This window comes from Paramisgurnus dabryanus, chromosome 10 (assembly GCF_030506205.2).
Source record: "Paramisgurnus dabryanus chromosome 10, PD_genome_1.1, whole genome shotgun sequence".
NCBI lineage: Eukaryota > Metazoa > Chordata > Actinopteri > Cypriniformes > Cobitidae > Paramisgurnus > Paramisgurnus dabryanus.
This window is the reverse complement of record NC_133346.1, coordinates 14593225-14611662: the sequence shown is the minus strand read 5'-3', so window position 1 is coordinate 14611662 and position 18438 is coordinate 14593225. Positions and strand designations below refer to the sequence as shown.

The following is an 18438-nucleotide window of genomic DNA, read 5'->3' as shown; positions in this document are numbered from 1 at the left end:
AAGACTGAATGAAACTTGTGATACCTTAACATGCTTGTGGTTTTGTTCATAACTTGTTTTTGCTGTCTTGTTTACAGTTTCATGATATCTACGGAGAGTGGTCACCACCAATTTAAACACGTACTAAGTGAGTTTTTACTTCTACATTTCTCTCAAATACCAAAACCAAACAATGTTTGTCACTTACATGTTACAAAATAAAACAACAGTCACGAGTTTCCGATTTAAGGGTAGACTAACAGTGCCAGGTACATTGTGCCCACTCTAAACACGCTCATGTGCTTGAACAGACGTTGGAAAAAACTTGTCAACAAAACGTGTCTGTTTTCTTTCTGGATAGACACCGTGTCCTTGACCCTGTTTCCTATTTGAACACTTGTTGTTTCTCGAAGCATCTTGTCATGCAGTTGTTATGATACACTAAACGCTGTGACGTCAGTACGAAAGCCCATATTGATAGTAGTGGTGGTGATAGTGTTGGTTTGTTATTAAAAGCACAATGTAAACTCCCAAGCATCTCTACGCTAAATCTTTATGCCACGGCACATTAAATATTATAATGGAAAGTTGCACAATGATTGGTTCCTGGAACCACACCCCCACTCGACTCACCTGCTTTATTTAGCCAGATATAAACTGCATTTGTGTGTTTATGGTCACCTGTCCTGACTGATCTGGGACTTAAAAGTGATGGCAACCTTAACCTTGCTTAGCCATGCTGGCAGAAGCTATCGGGAATTATTTATATGCGATTTTTCCACAAGTACATAGCTGGCGTTTGTGTGATGTCACCCGAGAGGAAGGTTCATTGCTCATATGTTACTCTTTAATGGCCCGGTAAACTTGATAGCAGTTTTAATATCGACTTTCTTTGATTGCAGACTGTCTCATCAATTCTTCACATGCCATGTGATGTTGAGATCTTTATATAGAAATGATCAGGATCTTAAAGAGCACATATTTTCCGATTCGTGATTTTACCTTTGGTGTGTATTAATACATGTTAACGATATGCAAAAGGTACATATCCCACAGTAATTAAAGACGCGAGTTATTGTCTCCAATGTAAATCTCTTTTTTTGGACTACAACAAACATATAGATCGAAGGCAACAGTTTTCTTCCTGGGCCGGTTGACGTAGACAAGACCGACATCATAATTTCTCCCACTTCGGACTCACAGCCTGTAAGTTAACTCCTGTTAGCATTGCATTGTGAGCGAATCTTTCCAAACATGGTAAGGAGCGTCACATTTCCTGACGTCAGAAGTATTCAAACCAATCACAACATACAGATTAGCTGCCCAATCAGGGACACAGAGTTTTTTTGGTTGAAGAGCTTTGTACAAAATCTGTGCGTTTATCAGGAATATCAGGAGCTACAAAAATGTACGGTATGTGGAAAATAACCATAAACCACGCGAACACATTCTATTACACCAAATACACAAATAACGTTGTTTTTTAGCAATGAAATAGGTGAACTTTAATAGATATGGTTTTGATATTACAATTACATTTTACTGTTACACGTGAATCTTAATGCCATTTGTGGTCTTGTAGTATTACCACAGCATGGCAGAGAGACAGACGGCTTTCAACACGTCTTATGTCACTTCAGTAGAGCGGTTTAGACCAGCTTACTGACCACTCATAACTTAGGGAATGCTGGGATATCTGAATGAGATCCAACCGCAGAAAGAGCTTGTGCTTAGATTACATCTGACTTTGATTAACCTTTTGGGCATAAGCCATAGATGGAAATAGTTTTTAAAGGAATAGTTCACCAAAAAAAAAAAAAAAAAAAATTTAAAATGACCCCATGATTTCATGACTTTAATGCCATCTTAGATGTATATGACTATTTGACAATCACATTTAGAGTTATTTTAATAGGGACATATCATGAAAATCTGATTTTCCATGTTTAAAAAAAGTGCTTCTATCAACCTAGAAAATAAAAAACCAACCCAGTAACTTAGTTTTGTTAAACCATTCTCTGCAAGCATGTGAAAAAATAGCTAATTGAAATCTGGCCCCCATGTTTTAAAATTGCGATTTATATATCACCAGAGCTGATTTAATGAGCATTTTATACAACTATTTGAAAATCTGGAATCTAACTGTGTGTTCACACCAGCCGCGGTAAAGACGGCAAAAACGTGCTATTCACGCGTAGTTGGACGCTTATACATTTTGTGTTTACTCGCTTCATTCGCACCTAGTCATTCGCGACTCCGCTCGCTCCCTGTAATCATGTCAATACTAGAGCAAGCTCCTGATTGGTTAATGTGGCGTGAATATACGTCAAAGTTTTGATTATTTAACTCGCGTGTTTCACGCGGCAACCCTCAATTCGCGCAGAACGTGTCATCCGCCCTGCGCATTCTGCGTCATTCGCACCGCGTCATTCGTGCGTACCGTGCCGCAGGATGCCTATTCGCGTCTTTGCATTGACTTAAGATGTAAATCACTCACACTTGCCTCCTTTTCCACGTCTGGTGTGAAAGTCACAGGGTACAAAAAATTTAAATAATGAAAAAAAAATCGCCTTAAAAATATATTTATGGTAGGAAATTAACAAAATATCTCCATGTATTATCATTTTTGGTCTAATTTTTTTTATAATTTTGACCCATAAAATGTATTTTTGGCTATTTCTACAAATATACTCGTGCGACTTAAGACTGCTTTTGTGGTTCAGGGTCACATAAAAAAGGACAATTTTGAGTATATTTAGCGATCAATAAGTCGAGTTTAAATGTAAACACATCTACAGTGTTGAAAAAATGGATAGTATTCAATGCCAATACAAAGCTAGGAAGAGCCAGGAATGGATATTATTTTATATACCTCTAAATGTGTTCAGCTATGAAAGGGAAGTCATAAACACCTAGGATGGCATTAAGGTGAGTAAATTAAGGGGTAATTGTTAATTTTTCAGTAAACTATTCCTTTAATAGATTATTAATAGATCTATTTCATAGATTTAATTTAATAGATCTATTTTCAGGTTAAAAGACAGTTTCATCTTAAAGGCTCGTTATAGTCGTGCGTAGGTCCTACGACGTAGGTTCCGCGTCGGTTTTAATTTATACTTTTGCGTCTTCATCCGCATCGATGTGCAAACACACGCTCAGACCGCTGGTAGGCAGTAATCACGCGTGTAACCACAGTAGCAGCGCAAACGTCAAAGAAGAAAAAGCTTAGCAAGTTAACCCACAAACAAAGAAGAAACAGCAACTTGTTGTGTATAATTTGAGAAGACCAGCAATGATGGAAGTAAATAAACAGCGACTTTTGATGCAGTTTGAGTTAAATCACTCCTCGACTTGGCTCATCTTTGTTTTCACCGTCACAAACGGAAATACCCTTGACGCAGTTTTTTTACCTGATGAGAGGGGTTCTGGTGGACCAATCACAGCGCTTGCGGTCCGCGTAGATCTGACGCGCTGTTAAAATTTTTGTGAGGTGCACGTCAGGCTACTCAGAGCTACGCACAGGCTATGGATGAACCTACGAACGACTATAAATCGGGCTTTACTCTGTGAATGTGCCCTGTTCCATTTTTGTCACCATACATATCTTTGCTTTCCAGAATGTTTCAGATCCAAATTAAATTCAAGTTATAGCACTTATAGCATAACACAAATCATTTCACAAAAGAACAGTGAGTGCCTTACAAACCCCTGTGAGAAGGATATGTAGACATCTTTAATGTCTGTTCATTATTTTTGCAAATATTCAAAGTATTCCAGGAATACAGCTTTCCTGAGAACCCAGTTGAGCTACAGAAACACATTCATATAAAACTATTTTAAACAGCATTTTTTTTATTTCTGTATATTATCACACATCTGCTATCTGTGAGTTCTCTTGAAAAATGAGACCATACCAGTCGCATACACTGTAAAAAGTTGGATCAACTTAAAAAAATTACAACTTTTTTTTAAAGTGAAAAATACCTTGTGAGAATTTTAAGATAAAGAACATATATTTTTTAGGTGTTTCCAATTGAAGAAATCTTTTAAGTTGATCCAACTTATCACTTTTTACAGCATATGACAGTGTCCCGGCCAGTATTTACATTTTTGCTACTGAAGGTTACTGTTTCTGTCTTGTACACAGCTTTAAACCACATAATGAAGCCTTAGTAATGTCATTTCATATATATGTCCAAAGCTTATGTTTGCATTTTCAGCAACAGGCTTATTCCAGTTAGGCCCTCATGCTATGCCTGCGTAATTTAGATGTCAACAGTTAAAGATACAGTGCTTCCATGTGTGTACTCTGTGTTGTGTGATCAACGTAGACATCTGATATCCCCCAGTGCACTCTGCGAGAAAAGGAAAGGTCATCTTGCCGTCTGTACAACTTAAGCGCGGCGCGTCAGGAAGTGTGTCCCCTTTGCTGTTTAGATGGTGCTCCAACGAAAGTAAACCGGGTCATGAATTACAGAAGACTAATTTATGGATTTGTACTCCGTGTTGGAGAAGCTACAATAAATGTCTTGCTTCCAAACCGACACGTTAGGCATAAAAGTTCAGCTACAGCAGAGTTACTATTGCAAATAGTTAATGATGCAATCCATACCTTGGTTGGGTTAAAAACACAAATCAGTATTCAAAACGGTCTCCTTACCTTACCCCCATCCACAGTAATGAGCTTATAAATTAATTTATAGTTTGAGCTGTCGTGTTCGATTTTGTGGGAATTATCACTTTGACTTAATTTGACTCCGCTTCGTATCACCTGCTTTCAGATATAGCGCCATTTACTACACAAAGCCGTATTTCACAGAAATTTCCCACGATTATGAACGCGATAGCTTCTCTGTGAAATACGGCTCTGTGTAGTAAATGCCTCTCCATTTGAAAGCAGGTGATGGCGATTTACTGATGAGATACGCATGAGAATCGCAGGTGGTTTTATGCCCAGCTTTATGCAGTATCTTAAAAAAATTATCTTGATTCATCCCTTTAGACAATTGCAACACATAGGTCATGGGTTTCATCCCAGGAACACACATCTTGATAAAACATATATTCCTTGAATGCACTGTGAGTTGCTTCGGACAAAAGCATCTGCCAAATGCATAAATCAACTTTGCTGGCAGCATTTGAATACATAGTGTTCTCACAGTGCATGCAAACCCAGTCACTCTTACAGTTGCATGTATTTTCGTCATTAAGTTCTGCTAGTTGTTACGTAACACACGTCAGTTCTTAGTTAAGTGTGTGTCTGTGTGCATTTGTGCGTATGTGAGCATGATAAATTGGCCCCTGGTGGGCCTCTCCCATTCTGCCACCAGTCACACTTCATGGATTTCGGTTCATGTTGCTCAATACTTGGGAAAAGACTCCAATGTTAAAAAGCAGCACTGGAGACCGATTCACTGCCTGGGAAGTTGTTGATTACTGCCGCCCATTTGTACATACAGTTGAGAACAAGGACTGTTTTCAGTCTCGTCCTTTGGGAATCACAATGTGGTTTTCATTCAAAAGTGGTCTGGCTTAGGTTTAAAACGCAGCCTAGTTTTCTCCTGCGCTCCCATTTAATAGATACTATTACTGTAGGTCTTTGCTTATAAACACAGGACAGCTGGTGTCCTCCCAACAAATATGCTGGTTTATGTCCTGGTGTGTAAGAACACGATGTTTGTAATTCTTAAAAAATCAAATGTAGAGAGGGTTTGAACTGTAAACCGCAATATGACTAGTCCTACAGAGTGCAGTTTTGTGCATAAATCAATAAAATAGGGATAGTTCAGTCAAAAATATAGTTTAATTTAAACCTGTATGAGTTTCTTTATTCTGCGAAGATATTTTGATTAATGATGGAAACCATACAATGAATGCTACCCATTACTTCCATAGTACAGTAGGAAAACAAATACTATGGAAGTCAAGTGGTACCGCCAACTGTGTGCTTACCATCATTTATCAAACTGTCGTCTTTTCAACAGAATAAAGAAACTCATACAGGTTTTAAACAACATGAGGATGAGTAAAAGTTGGCAGATTTAAAAATTTTGGGTTATGCATTTAAATGCTATAGGACTAAACATTTGGACACAATCCAATATTATTTGAATGTTATGCAATAATTTTGCATTGATAGTGCTTTAATGTAGTCACAGCCAAATTCCATATGACTTCAGGGATGTGAAAAGATAAAGGCTTAGAAACTTCCGGCGACACGAGCGACAGTGACTGTTGACGACTGGATGTGGGGGGGGGGTGTCCAGTTGCTCGACAAAGTTGATAAATGTTTAATTTTATGCAAATTATGAGCGACTTTCGGGAGTCACTTCCAATGAGAACAAAGCAGTGGAATTCACGTCATCCGTCTCTCGTCAGTTACTGGAGTGGACGGTACTCATTTGGTTATAACAACCAGATTTAGAAACGCCTCTTTTGAAAGAGATGTACTACACACAACGACAAAATCGCTTATAATGTGAATGTACCCTAAGACTGATTAGCCAAAGCTAATTGCTAGTTGGTCAGATTAGTTCTCAAAACACAATCTGAACTTACCGGCTGGGTGATTCTCACGAAATTAGACTTATGAGGTGTCATGAAACATTTTTATAAAAAAAAGTAAATGCAAAGTAAGAGTATCAAAATAAGAAGCATACAGTTACAAACATCTTTTCAGCTTTTTTGCACATGATTTCAGATGACATCATACAAACCAATTTTGTTGTTTTTACACATTTAAGTGGAACATTTTCATTACCGCAACGTGTCCATGACTGGATTTGGGTTCTTTGACATGGAAAATTTATAATACATTTTTTTTTTTAAATAAAAAGCTTCAGTGCATGTTATACTATAAACATTTACAGTAAAGAAACATGTGGTATTTGGTGATCGTTGGTAAATGTAGTGACAATAATAAGGAATATAAATGTGTCCAAGACCAATTTTCTCATCCTCCGCAACAATTTTCAATCATTGTTTAAGCCCTCAAGGAACCAACATTTAAAAAAAAAAAATGTTGGAAGGGACGTAATTGACTGTGACACTCAAGATGGCTACCAGGAAAGCGGTATTTTTTCCCTCCAGATAAAAGTTGAAACTTTTTAGTTCTCATTACCGAAACATAAGTTTGTAAATGCATATATTTAATGTAATATCATGTTGCGGTAATGCTAATTTTTTATAATGATAATCTAAAAAATTTAAATAATTCTATAGGAAATATTTTTTAAATCCTCTAAAAATAACTTTTATAGTAAGTGTAGACCTTACTCAAGGGCTTTTTAAAAATTCTCATGCTGGACACCTTCTAAATCTGGATTTCGTGAGAATCACCCTATGTTTTTGCAACTGACCCTTGTGCACTTCTAAACGGTCTTTTTTATTTAAAAAAAGACAATTAATTAAATATAAATGACTGTAAAGCTTCAATAAAGTGTGATTAAATGATGTGATTTTAATTTGTATGTGATCCATTTTTTAATTCTCTGCTGTTTCCATGTCATCTGACATCATCCGCAATGTATAAACAGCCTGCCTGGGCTTTCATTACTAGAGGAATACTTTGTGTTTTCTTCTTTTCCAGATAAACCACATTTCCGACCAACATTCAAACCGCTGTGAATCCTCCAGGTTTGTGTGCGACGGAGAAAAATTGAGAGAGAGAGAAAAGCAGACAAATAGAGGCATAAAAACAGCCTCTTGTAAGCTAAGCCGAACATGGTTTTGAAGAAGCTACTGAGTTTCGGTAAGCAGCTGCTGAGAGTGAAGGTCGTGGACTGCAATTCGGAGGAATCGAGACTGTCCCGATGTCTGAACACCTTTGATCTGGTAGCCCTAGGCGTGGGCAGCACCCTAGGGGCCGGGGTGTACGTCCTCGCCGGGGCAGTAGCCCGGGAAAACGCCGGACCGGCCATCGTGCTGTCGTTTCTCATCGCGGCTCTGGCTTCGGTGCTCGCTGGGCTGTGTTATGCAGAGTTTGGGGCGAGAGTGCCCAAAACGGGCTCGGCGTACCTGTACAGCTACGTGACTGTAGGGGAATTATGGGCCTTTATTACTGGCTGGAACCTGATACTTTCATATGTTATAGGTAAGATAACAGACTTTATGCAATGATTTTATACATATGGGTGGTGTTTGTGTATAATTTATAAACTAGGTAGCACTTTATTTTACAGTTCTAGTTACAATGTGTAATTACTTTTTTTGTACCTTTTGTACATTAAGGTACCAGTATTTTGTTGTATAAGTACACTGTAACAGCATGCACAATAAGTGTACATGCTGTAAAAAGTGCAACCAATTTTTGTATAGATTAGACTTCTAAGTACTGTAATGTTATACCGTTTTAGGTACTTCAAGCGTTGCCCGAGCTTGGAGTGCTACGTTTGATGAACTGATCGGAAAACACATTGAGCATTTCTGCCGTCAGCACATGACCATGAACGCTCCAGGTCTTCTGGCCGAGTACCCAGATATGTTTGCTGTTGTTATCATCCTCACTCTCACAGGTAAAGCATGACTTAAGCTGCATGGGTCAGTACGTAGGGTTACTTTTGGAGATTAACCTTCACTTAGGTTCCAGCCTTTTATGAACTCTATGGAAATGTAGATCTCCATTGCGCACCCTTTAAATTGTCAAAAATACAGGTAAGGGATGTTGTACATGGATGCAGCAACTGACCAATCAGAATTGAGTATTCCAGAAAGTGTTGTAATATGGTTATGTATATAAAAAAATAAGAGTTTTATGGCAGAGAGGTCATGGTGGTCCTAATCTAAGCAAATACACCTTTCTGTTTCAAGTAATCCTGAAGACGTTCATTAGCTTTTTTATATATTAGGAATGCGTAACCCTACAGGACAGTGGCTCTATACTATAGAGTGCCGCAGGGATGACGTCTTTTTGTAGGCTAAACCGGAAGTTGGTTCCCTCAAAGCCCTTTTATTGTTGGATAATCACAAAAAATATGCTCATAAGTTTAAGACAATTACAGGTTTTGTCAAACAAGTTAGTTTTCATAGATGAACAGCTTTTATGAATTTTGAAGTCAAAATTCTGCTTTTTATATTTCTAGTAAACGCATTTATATTTTAAAATCCATAAAATTTGTATTTATCTGTGAAGGACTTGATGGACAAAATGTCTAAGTGTCATAAACTGTGTTTGCTAAACATTTTTTTGCGATAATCCAAGTGTCTATGGGAAAAATGAATGGGCTTTTTCAGAGGAAACCAACGTCATCCCTGCGGCACTCTATAAAACTCTTATGGCGCTGCTTTAGCAAGAAAAGCATTTCTAAAACAGAGTTTAAAGGAAAACACCACCATTTTTCAATATTTTACTATGTTTTTACCTCAACTCAGATAAATCAATACATACCTATCTTTTTTTCAATGTGTTCACTTCACATTTGCACAGCGTGTCGTGAATGTGTTAGCATTTAGCCTAGCCCCATTCATTCCTTAGGATCCAAACAGGGATGAATTTAGAAGCCACCAAACACTTCCATGTTTTTCCTATTTAAAGACTTTTACATGAGATGTTACACGAATAAGAATGGTGTCATAAAATAAAACGTGGCGATAAAAAAGGAGAACTATGTTGTATTGCAGAAGAACTCCTGACTACTCCCCTCTCGCTCAAACTTCTGTCAATATTACTGCGCCCAAGGTCGAAGTGCTGCAAACTAAGTGCTCTTCCGCCATACAATATAGTTCTCATTTTTTATCTGCTTAAAATAATCGCCACTGTCTTTTAATATGGAATACATGGAAGTGTTTGGTGGCTTCTAAATTCATCCCTTTTTGGATCCTAATAAATTAATGGGGCTAGGCTAAATGCTAACACATTTACGACGCGCTGTACAAAGATTAAGTGCACGCATTAAATAAAGATAGGTATGTATTAACTTGTCTAAGTTGAGGTAAAAACATAGTAAAATATTGAAAAACGGTGGGGTTTTCCTTTAAATGATTATTGTATAAACAAAGTGATATTAAATTGCACGTATTCATACTGAAAATGAAAGGTGTTGAAGGTAAATATTTAGCAGTCATTTGTCCTTGCCTCCGTAGTGTTTTGAACTACGTTTTGTTTGCTGTAGGCCTGCTGGCCTTCGGGGTAAAGGAGTCGGCCATGGTGAATAAAGTGTTCACCTGCATCAACGTTCTGGTACTGCTTTTCATGGTGGTATCTGGATTTGTCAAAGGAACACTGAAGAACTGGAATCTGAATCCTGAGGAGATTCTCAATGGCACCAATTCCACTCTAAAGTGAGTTACTTTTCTAGAGTTTTTTAGGAAATCTATTCTAAGATAAGTGTTTTGCAAGTTTAAACAAAAATGTTGGGTCAAAAAGGGACAATCTCAGCCCTATGGGTTGTAACAGTAATTCCTCATTAGTATAAAATTATCCTAATGCTCCATTAACAATAATAAAATAAAGCATATGATATTATATATATTTTTTTTAATTTTCATTAAAAACATGCCAAAAAATATACATTAAAATATGCTTGTCCCTTTAAACTCAGGTGCCATATTAAAAATCTTGTTACTCTCTTTAAATAGTTCCACAGTGCCTTTGCCAACAAAAGAGGTTCTTGGTGATGGTGGATTTATGCCTTTCGGCTTCACAGGGGTCTTGTCAGGGGCGGCTACCTGCTTTTACGCCTTTGTCGGCTTCGACTGCATCGCCACCACAGGTGATAAAAATGTTATGAACGTCAGTGGTCTCAAATCTCACGTTTAATCTTTAGTACACACAGGTATTTCTTATGAAATTGTGTTGGCAGCAAGGTCAAATATATGATGCGGGACCACAAACACTGGTAATGACGTTAAATTGCATCTAATAAGTCACAGGCTACTTTATTAGTACGACTATTATGTTACCTGCTCGTTGTTGACGTCACTTTTGATCAAGGTTATTCCAGTTTCTCAATGCAACTCTTGCTAAAGGTTTACAACTTGCCCCCACCCCCCTTTTTCATGGTGGGTCACTCCCCCACTATTCCTCACGTTTGATTGGCTGGTATGTTGCAGGGTTTGTCCTGGCACGTTTCCCTCCCTCCAGCTGTGGCTCGAAAGAGCATATAAGCCCCCCATAAACCATAAACCCCTCCTCTCGTACATACCGACCAGAGCTGGTAGTTTCCACACGTGCCTGTGTTCTCATTGGCACTGCTGATAGGAACAAACTATCCCTCTGTTTCAGCCAGATTGCTGTACAATGTAACACGCAGTAGTAGTACAACTGTGGCTTTCACATTCATGTTGCACTTCAAATTCTAATTTGATGTTGTGCTGAAATGTAATTGGACAGATCTGATCACAGATCTTGCATTTCTATGTAGCCATAAAACTTTGGGGGGAATTCAAATACATTGGATTTGTTAGTGTTAGTTGTTTAGTTATTATGTATATATTTATAAGTCTGTCCTACACTAACACATATTTGAGCTGTCTCAACTAAAAATAACTTGCACAGACAGATCTTGAGGAGTCAAGTTTTAAATAGGAAAAACATTGAAACTCTTTGGTTATTTTTTAGCGCGAGGCTAATGGTCTAATCAGATTCAATGGATTATGCTAAGCTATGCTAAAAGTGCTAGCACCAGACCCGGAGATCAGCTGAATGGATTCCAAAACTATAAAAATCAAATGTTTAACTCTAGAGGAGCTGGAAAATTACCATATTTTCAAAAAATAGAGTGTCCCTTTAAGCAAAGGGGCTATCCCGGATATATGTCCCTCCCCAAGTTCCTTTGGAGAACACAAAATTGAAAAATAAAATATTTCCAGCCAACCTGCATCTTTTGCCTCAATAATTAATGCAAAGGGTTAGTTTTAAATGTGTGATGTCATCGTAAGCATTTCAATTGGCTTTAATTATAGAGAAAACTGACAAAATGTTAAATTGTGTACTTGTTTACATATTTCTAGAGCCAGCAACTTAAACATAAACAACCACCTAACTGTTTTCAAATTGTAATATAATAGGAAGGTACAAGATGAAATTTCCCATTACTTATCAATAATGTATAGAGCTGAAAATAAAACGGTTTCTTGTTACATTATTTGTTCTTAAAAAAAAAAAAAAACTATTTAAGAGCTACAGTCGATTGTCTGGTAAAAGATGTTATTGATACTATGGGGCAGCAGTTACTACACATGCTACTTACATATTGAGCATTAAAGGAACACGCCCAGATTTTGGGAATTTAGCTTATTCACCGTATCCCCCAGAGTTAGATAAGTCCATTCATACCTTTCTCATCTCCGTGCGTCCCGTAACTCTGTCTGACGCAGCCCCCGCTAGCTTAGCTTAGCACAAAGTCTGGAAGTGAATGGCTCCAGCTTGCAAACTGCTTCCCAATAAGTGACAAAATAACACGAACATTTTCCTATTTATGTGTTGTGACTTGTATAGTCACACCGTGTACAAATAACAAGATGATATGAGACACAGCAATCTTTTAACACTATACATACTGGGAACTATATTCTCAGAAGACGAAGCACTGCTACATGGGCGAAGTGATTTGCACAACTCTAACCGAACTCTCTGCTCCTCACCAGGGGCTTCTCGGGTGCTGCGAGCGAATCACTCCGCCCACGTAGCAGTGCTTCGTCTTCTGAGAATATAGTTCCCAGTATGTATACTGTTAAAGATTGCTGTGTCTCATATCATCTTGTTATTTGTACACGGCGTGACTATACAAGTCACAACATATAAATAGGAAAATGTTTGCATTATTTTGTCACTTATTGGGAGCAGTGTGCTAGCTGGTGCTATTCACTTCCAGACTTTGTGCTAAGCTAAGCTAGCGGGGGCTGCGTCAGACAGAGTTACGGGACGCACGGAGATGAGAAAGGTATGTATGGACTTATCTAACTCTGGGGGATACGGTGAATAAGCTAAATTCCGAAAATCTGGGCATGTTCCTTTAAAGGGATAGTTCACCCAAAAATAAAAAATATGTCATCGATTACTCACTCTCATGTTGTTACAAACCTGTATAAATATTCTTTGTTCTGATGAACGCAAAGAAAGATATTTTGAGAAATGTTTGTAAACAATCTATTCGGGGGCCCCATTTACTTCGTGTTCATCAGAACAAAGAAATGTATACGGCTTTCTAACAACATGAGAGTGAGTAAATGATTAAACAATTTTTATTTTTGGGTGAACTATCCCTTTAATGCTCATATGGAAAATGCATGTTCGTATCCAGGTTCTGTCACATTCTTTTGCTTACTTCCCATTTCGTTCAGTACTAATATCATGTTTTCCCCTTTCACAGGTGAGGAGGTTAAGAACCCCCAGCGCGCCATTCCTATCGGGATCGTCTCTTCCCTTCTTATCTGTTTTGTGGCGTATTTTGGTGTGTCCGCCGCCCTCACCATGATGATGCCGTATTACATGCTTGATAAAAACAGCCCCCTGCCTGCGGCCTTCAAGTACGTCGGCTGGGAGGGAGCCACTTACGCCGTGGCGGTCGGCTCTCTATGTGCTCTTTCCACCAGGTAGGCACCAATCCGATAGGCCTGGGCTGTCACTTATTTTGTAACATGCGCTACGATCCAGTCCTGAATTAATCCACTCCTCGTCTTTCCCTGCAGGGTAAATTATACTTGACATGAAATATTACCTGTGTTCTTGAACTGAACATATTGTATGTAATTACCCGCACACCTGGTTACAGTTGACAAGACTTTACAGTCATTTTCATAACACAACCTTTAGGAATTTAACTTTGACTCGATCGTTCGGTTTTGCCGAACCTGAACAACCCCAGGGAGGTCGACAGGTTGAAATCTGGGACTGGAACCAGTGCTTGTGAAGGAGTGCATGATGGTGTGTGTGTATATTTATCTGTTCATATGAGCCTCATGCTAAAAATATGAAGGGAAGTTTGGTGGGCTGTGTGCTTATGAATCTTGTTTCTCACTTTAAGCCATGAGTGGAAATAAGGCCCCATGGCAGATAATTCTTACCATAAAAGTCATTAAGAAGCAATGAGTGCTATAAAAATGCATATGTAGTAGATCCTGAAATCTGTTTAGTATGAAGTGCTATGTCAAATGTTTTCTGAAAAAATAACAATAACCAAGTTTTGTTTTTTGCATGATCTGTGAAATCCTAATATTCTCCCCCTTCCAACAGCCTACTTAATTTCTAAGTTACTAATAAAAATGTCTGTAATTGTAAAGCTGAAGTAGATATATGACATTTTTATTTTTGGTTTCCAGCTGTTTTAACATTTGTCAATTTTTGTCTCTTCTGTAATCTATTTAAAGGTGAAGCGTGTCATTTCTTTTTATGCTTTATGCATTTTTTCTCCCATCACAGTTTAATACGTAGAAAAAACCAGGAGTAGGCTGTTTATAAGTTAGACTTACATATTAGCCAGACATCTATAAGACGCATGAATTATAGTGGATTTCGCAATGTCTTGAACTAAAGTACTGTGTGCACATTTGAATCAGTCATTTTAGCAACTCGGTACCTAACACAAATTCCACGTGGATACCTTTTGACTTCTAGAAGTTGCGTAACACCAGCTAATGAAAGCATTTTCTGTGCAGTATGTACTAAGGCGCTCGACGTGTAAGAGAAAATGGGGTGGTAGACGTGTTTGGAAAAACTGCTTGATTATATTTGCCATTTCAATTGAAAAGTTAATAATTGCTGCAGAAATTACACCCTTCACCTTAGAAATCATCTGTGAAATCGTCTGATTCAAAATTTCACAATCATTCGCTTGCAATACCAAGAGATTGATTCTTATGCTCTTGCAAATCAGATCAGTATTTCTTGTCTTCTTCTCCTGGGTGGTCTGATCTAACTTCTGGTTAATGGAGTGGACTGTTTGTGGTATGTGGGCGCCTTTAACCGTATAGAGCTGTTCAGAAATGACGTCAATTAAAATGAAGGCTATAGCCTGAAAAGATAATTAAACAAGGGTCTGGGAAACCTAATGGGTTTTTAAAATGGAAAAGTATTTTATTGTGAATTTAACCACAGGCATTGTTTTATGCAGACATATTAGCAGGAGTCCCAAAGACTTTTAGGTTATTGCAAATAAAATAATGTGTTTAATAAAAGTTTACGACACAGGTTTTAGTCCTCACAGATGAACACAACTTTTATGAATTTTGATTCATATTTTGATTTTTACAGAGCCTCTAAGGTGACATTGGAGTAAAAAAATCTTAAGTTTAGTTTCAAGTGCTCACGTGAAACGTTTGCGTGCTCACGTAAACTTTCGCATGCTCACGTTAAACTTTCATGTGCTCACGCGAAACCTTCACGTGCAGATTTTTTTGAAAAGTTTAGTTTTGCTTGTGCACGTGAACCTTTCGCGTGCACACATAACACTTTCGCTTTTACGTACATTGGAGTAAAAAAAATTACGTTTAGTTTCATGTGCTCACGTGAAACGTTTGCGTGCTTACGTGAAACGTTTGCGTGCTCACATAAAACTTTTGCTCGCAAAACTAAACGCGATAGTTTTACGTGCGCACGCGATAGTTTCACGTGCGCGCGCAAAACTAAACTTTATTAAAAAAAATTTCCATGTCCCCTTAGGGGCTCCATAGATTTTTGATATTTCTAGTAAACGCATTTATATTTTGAAATTTATATTTAAATTTGTATTTATCTCTGAAGATTAACTTGTTAGACAAAACATGACTTTTGTTTCGTATTTTTTGCAATATTCCAAATGTTTATGAGAAAAAAATTTTTTTTTTAAATGTTGGGCAAAGATTAATTGCGATTAATCACATACAAAATAAAAGTGATTTTTTTTGCATAAGATATAAGTGTGTGCTGTGTGTAATTATTCAAATGTATATATAAATACACACACACACACACACACACACACACACACACACACATTCATGTATGTATTTAAGAAACATATATATATATGTAAATTTCAGAATTTTTTATTATATATATATATATTTTTTATATATTCTATATTTTATATATATATATATATATATATATATATATATATATAAACAAAAAATAGATATATAATACAAAATTCTGAAATTTACATAAGTATGTGTCTGTGTTTAAATATACATAATTATTACACACAGCACAGACACATATATTATCGGAAAAAAACCACTTTTTTTGTGTGTGATTAATCTTTGCCCCGCACTAGTTCTTTTGAGAGGGAACCAGCGCCATGCTAACATCCGGGTTAGCCTTAAAAATACGTCATCCCTTCGGCACTGTAATGTGAAAAGCGCTATACAAATAAATGTGAAATTAATTGAATTATTCATAAATCACAAACACCATTTTAAAAACCCATTTCAGAAAAGCAAATTTTGGGGTTTTAGTAGGACTACAATCTGAATAGCTCTATAATAGCTCTATATCTATATTGATATATATGTTATCAAGCTTATTGTTTTAACATTACTGCAGCGTGTGAAAGCAGTCTCTATGTTTTTTGCATGGCATGGTTTGTTTCTCACCTTTCGCGGCAGCTTGCTTGGCGCCATGTTCCCCATGCCCCGTGTTCTCTGGGCAATGGCTGCCGATGGCCTGCTCTTCAAATACATGGCTGGAATCAGCGAGAGAACCAAAACACCTCTACCTGCCACTGTAACAGCAGGCTTTATCGCAGGTGAGAATGAATCTTAACGCTATTAATGTACTGACATACGGTGCGTCCGCCTCGCCGGAGTATGCATGCATTTTCGCCGCACGGAACCTAGCTGTGGCAGGTCGGGTACCACGACCCGCCCTCCGCAGCTTTACCTAACCAATTTCTGCGTAACTGAACCGGATTCACCCCTGTCTGCCTTCGAGACAGTCTCTGGCAACTGTCCAGCTGGTTTATGTGTTTATATCTATTTTCTTGTTTGCTCATTTCCTTTCTTTCTTTGTTGCATTGCGCAACCATCATTCCATGACTAGTCTTTTGGGGTCCATGTTCCCCCTCCCACGTATAATCTTTGCCATGTCCCGGGACGGTCTGCTCTTCTCGTTTCTGGCACGGGTGAGCGAGAGGAAGACGCCCATCGTGTCCACCCTATCCGCCGGGGTCATGTCGGGTAAGAGAAGAGGCCGAGGTTTCTTGAATATTGTGGAAAGGAAGGGTTCGAATGATAGTGGGTTTCTTTGTTGCTGTTAGAAACATCAGCCTGTACATATCTGTAGGGCGGAGCTTTAAAACTCACTGTTTATAAGACAAACATGCAGCAGTTACATGTAATTGGAATGACTAAAGTTTGTTTTTCTTTTTTTCATAACGATCCCAGTAGTTTCTCGGAATAGAAATGTGTAAGACACACTTAGCTGTGTTGGAATTATTTGCTTTATTGTTCAACATTGACATTTGAGACTAGGACGTCAGTGTTATCACACTAAAGACTTATTTACACTGTCTATACTTTAGTTTCCGAATATTTTATGCCTTTCTGTTTCATGCATTTTTGAGAATTTAACTGCTCATGTTTTGGCACTTTTCAAGGATATGATACAGAACGTGGCTTGAAGCACTTGTAACATACACCTTTTTTAAAACAATTTTTAACCCTGATCCACAAAACTAGTCATAAGAGTCATTCTTTAAGATTTATACAGTACTATGCAAAAGTCTCAGGCCACCACAACCAGACTTGTTGTTTAGAAGTTTTAATCTCATCTATATTTTTTTCAATCTATTTTATTAAGATACAAACAGAAAATACAGGAAAAAATAAAATAAAATAAATGTCAGGTCTAAATGTCTTCTTTAGGCATCGTCGGTGTTTAGTGTGACCTCTCTTGGCATTAAACACATCTTGAGTGTTTTTGAGCAAAAAAAAAATTAGAAATTAGGATTTAATATTATTTAGGTTTAAGAGATCCTGCAGTTTCCTGCTATTGCTCAAGTGGAAGGGGAGTTTACCCTAAAAACTTGACACATCAGTTTACATTTTATACAGTTTTTAATACTACATATACATTTCCTGTATTTTCTGGATGTATTCAATTAAAGAGACTAAGAAACAATTATATATGACCACTGTAACATTGCAAAAACAACAAATTTAATTCTGGCATGGTGGCCTAAGACATTTGCACAGTACTGTATATCATCTAATAGCTAAAAAAAGTTTATAATCTAGAATATGAGGGTGCGAAAAATATAAATATTGTGAAAACCACCTTTAAAGTTAACCTTTTAACACATTAATAATGATAAATACATTTTTTATATATTTATGGTGGGAAATTTACATAATATCTTCATGAAACATGATATTTGCTTATATCCTAATTATGTTTGGAATAAAGAAATTTTGACCTATACAATATATCTTTGGCTATTGCTACAAATGAAGAGTTTCATTGCAAAACGAGATAAATCCGTTTTAAATTTTTTTGTCAAAAACATGTTTATTATTATGTTATCATGTTATTATTTTGTTTTA

At 37.4% G+C, this 18438-nt stretch overlaps 1 protein-coding gene across 3 annotated transcripts in view; it reads left to right on the top strand.

Moving 5' to 3' along the window:
• Nucleotides 1-18438, top strand: part of slc7a1a (solute carrier family 7 member 1a) — a 29928-nt gene that overhangs the window by 6338 nt on the left and 5152 nt on the right. The window contains exons 3-9 of one of the 3 annotated variants that reach the window (XM_065290687.2): nt 78-127; nt 7568-8071; nt 8334-8492; nt 10089-10257; nt 10555-10688; nt 13290-13512; nt 16504-16643. In XM_065290687.2, coding sequence (XP_065146759.1) covers nt 7702-8071; nt 8334-8492; nt 10089-10257; nt 10555-10688; nt 13290-13512; nt 16504-16643 — 1195 coding nt within the window. In that variant the 5' untranslated portion in view covers nt 78-127; nt 7568-7701. Of the gene's footprint in view, nt 1-77; nt 128-7567; nt 8072-8333; nt 8493-10088; nt 10258-10554; nt 10689-13289; nt 13513-16503; nt 16644-16936; nt 17074-18438 lie in introns of all 3 variants that reach the window. The other 2 variants (XM_065290689.2, XM_065290688.2) reach the window with 2 other exon arrangements.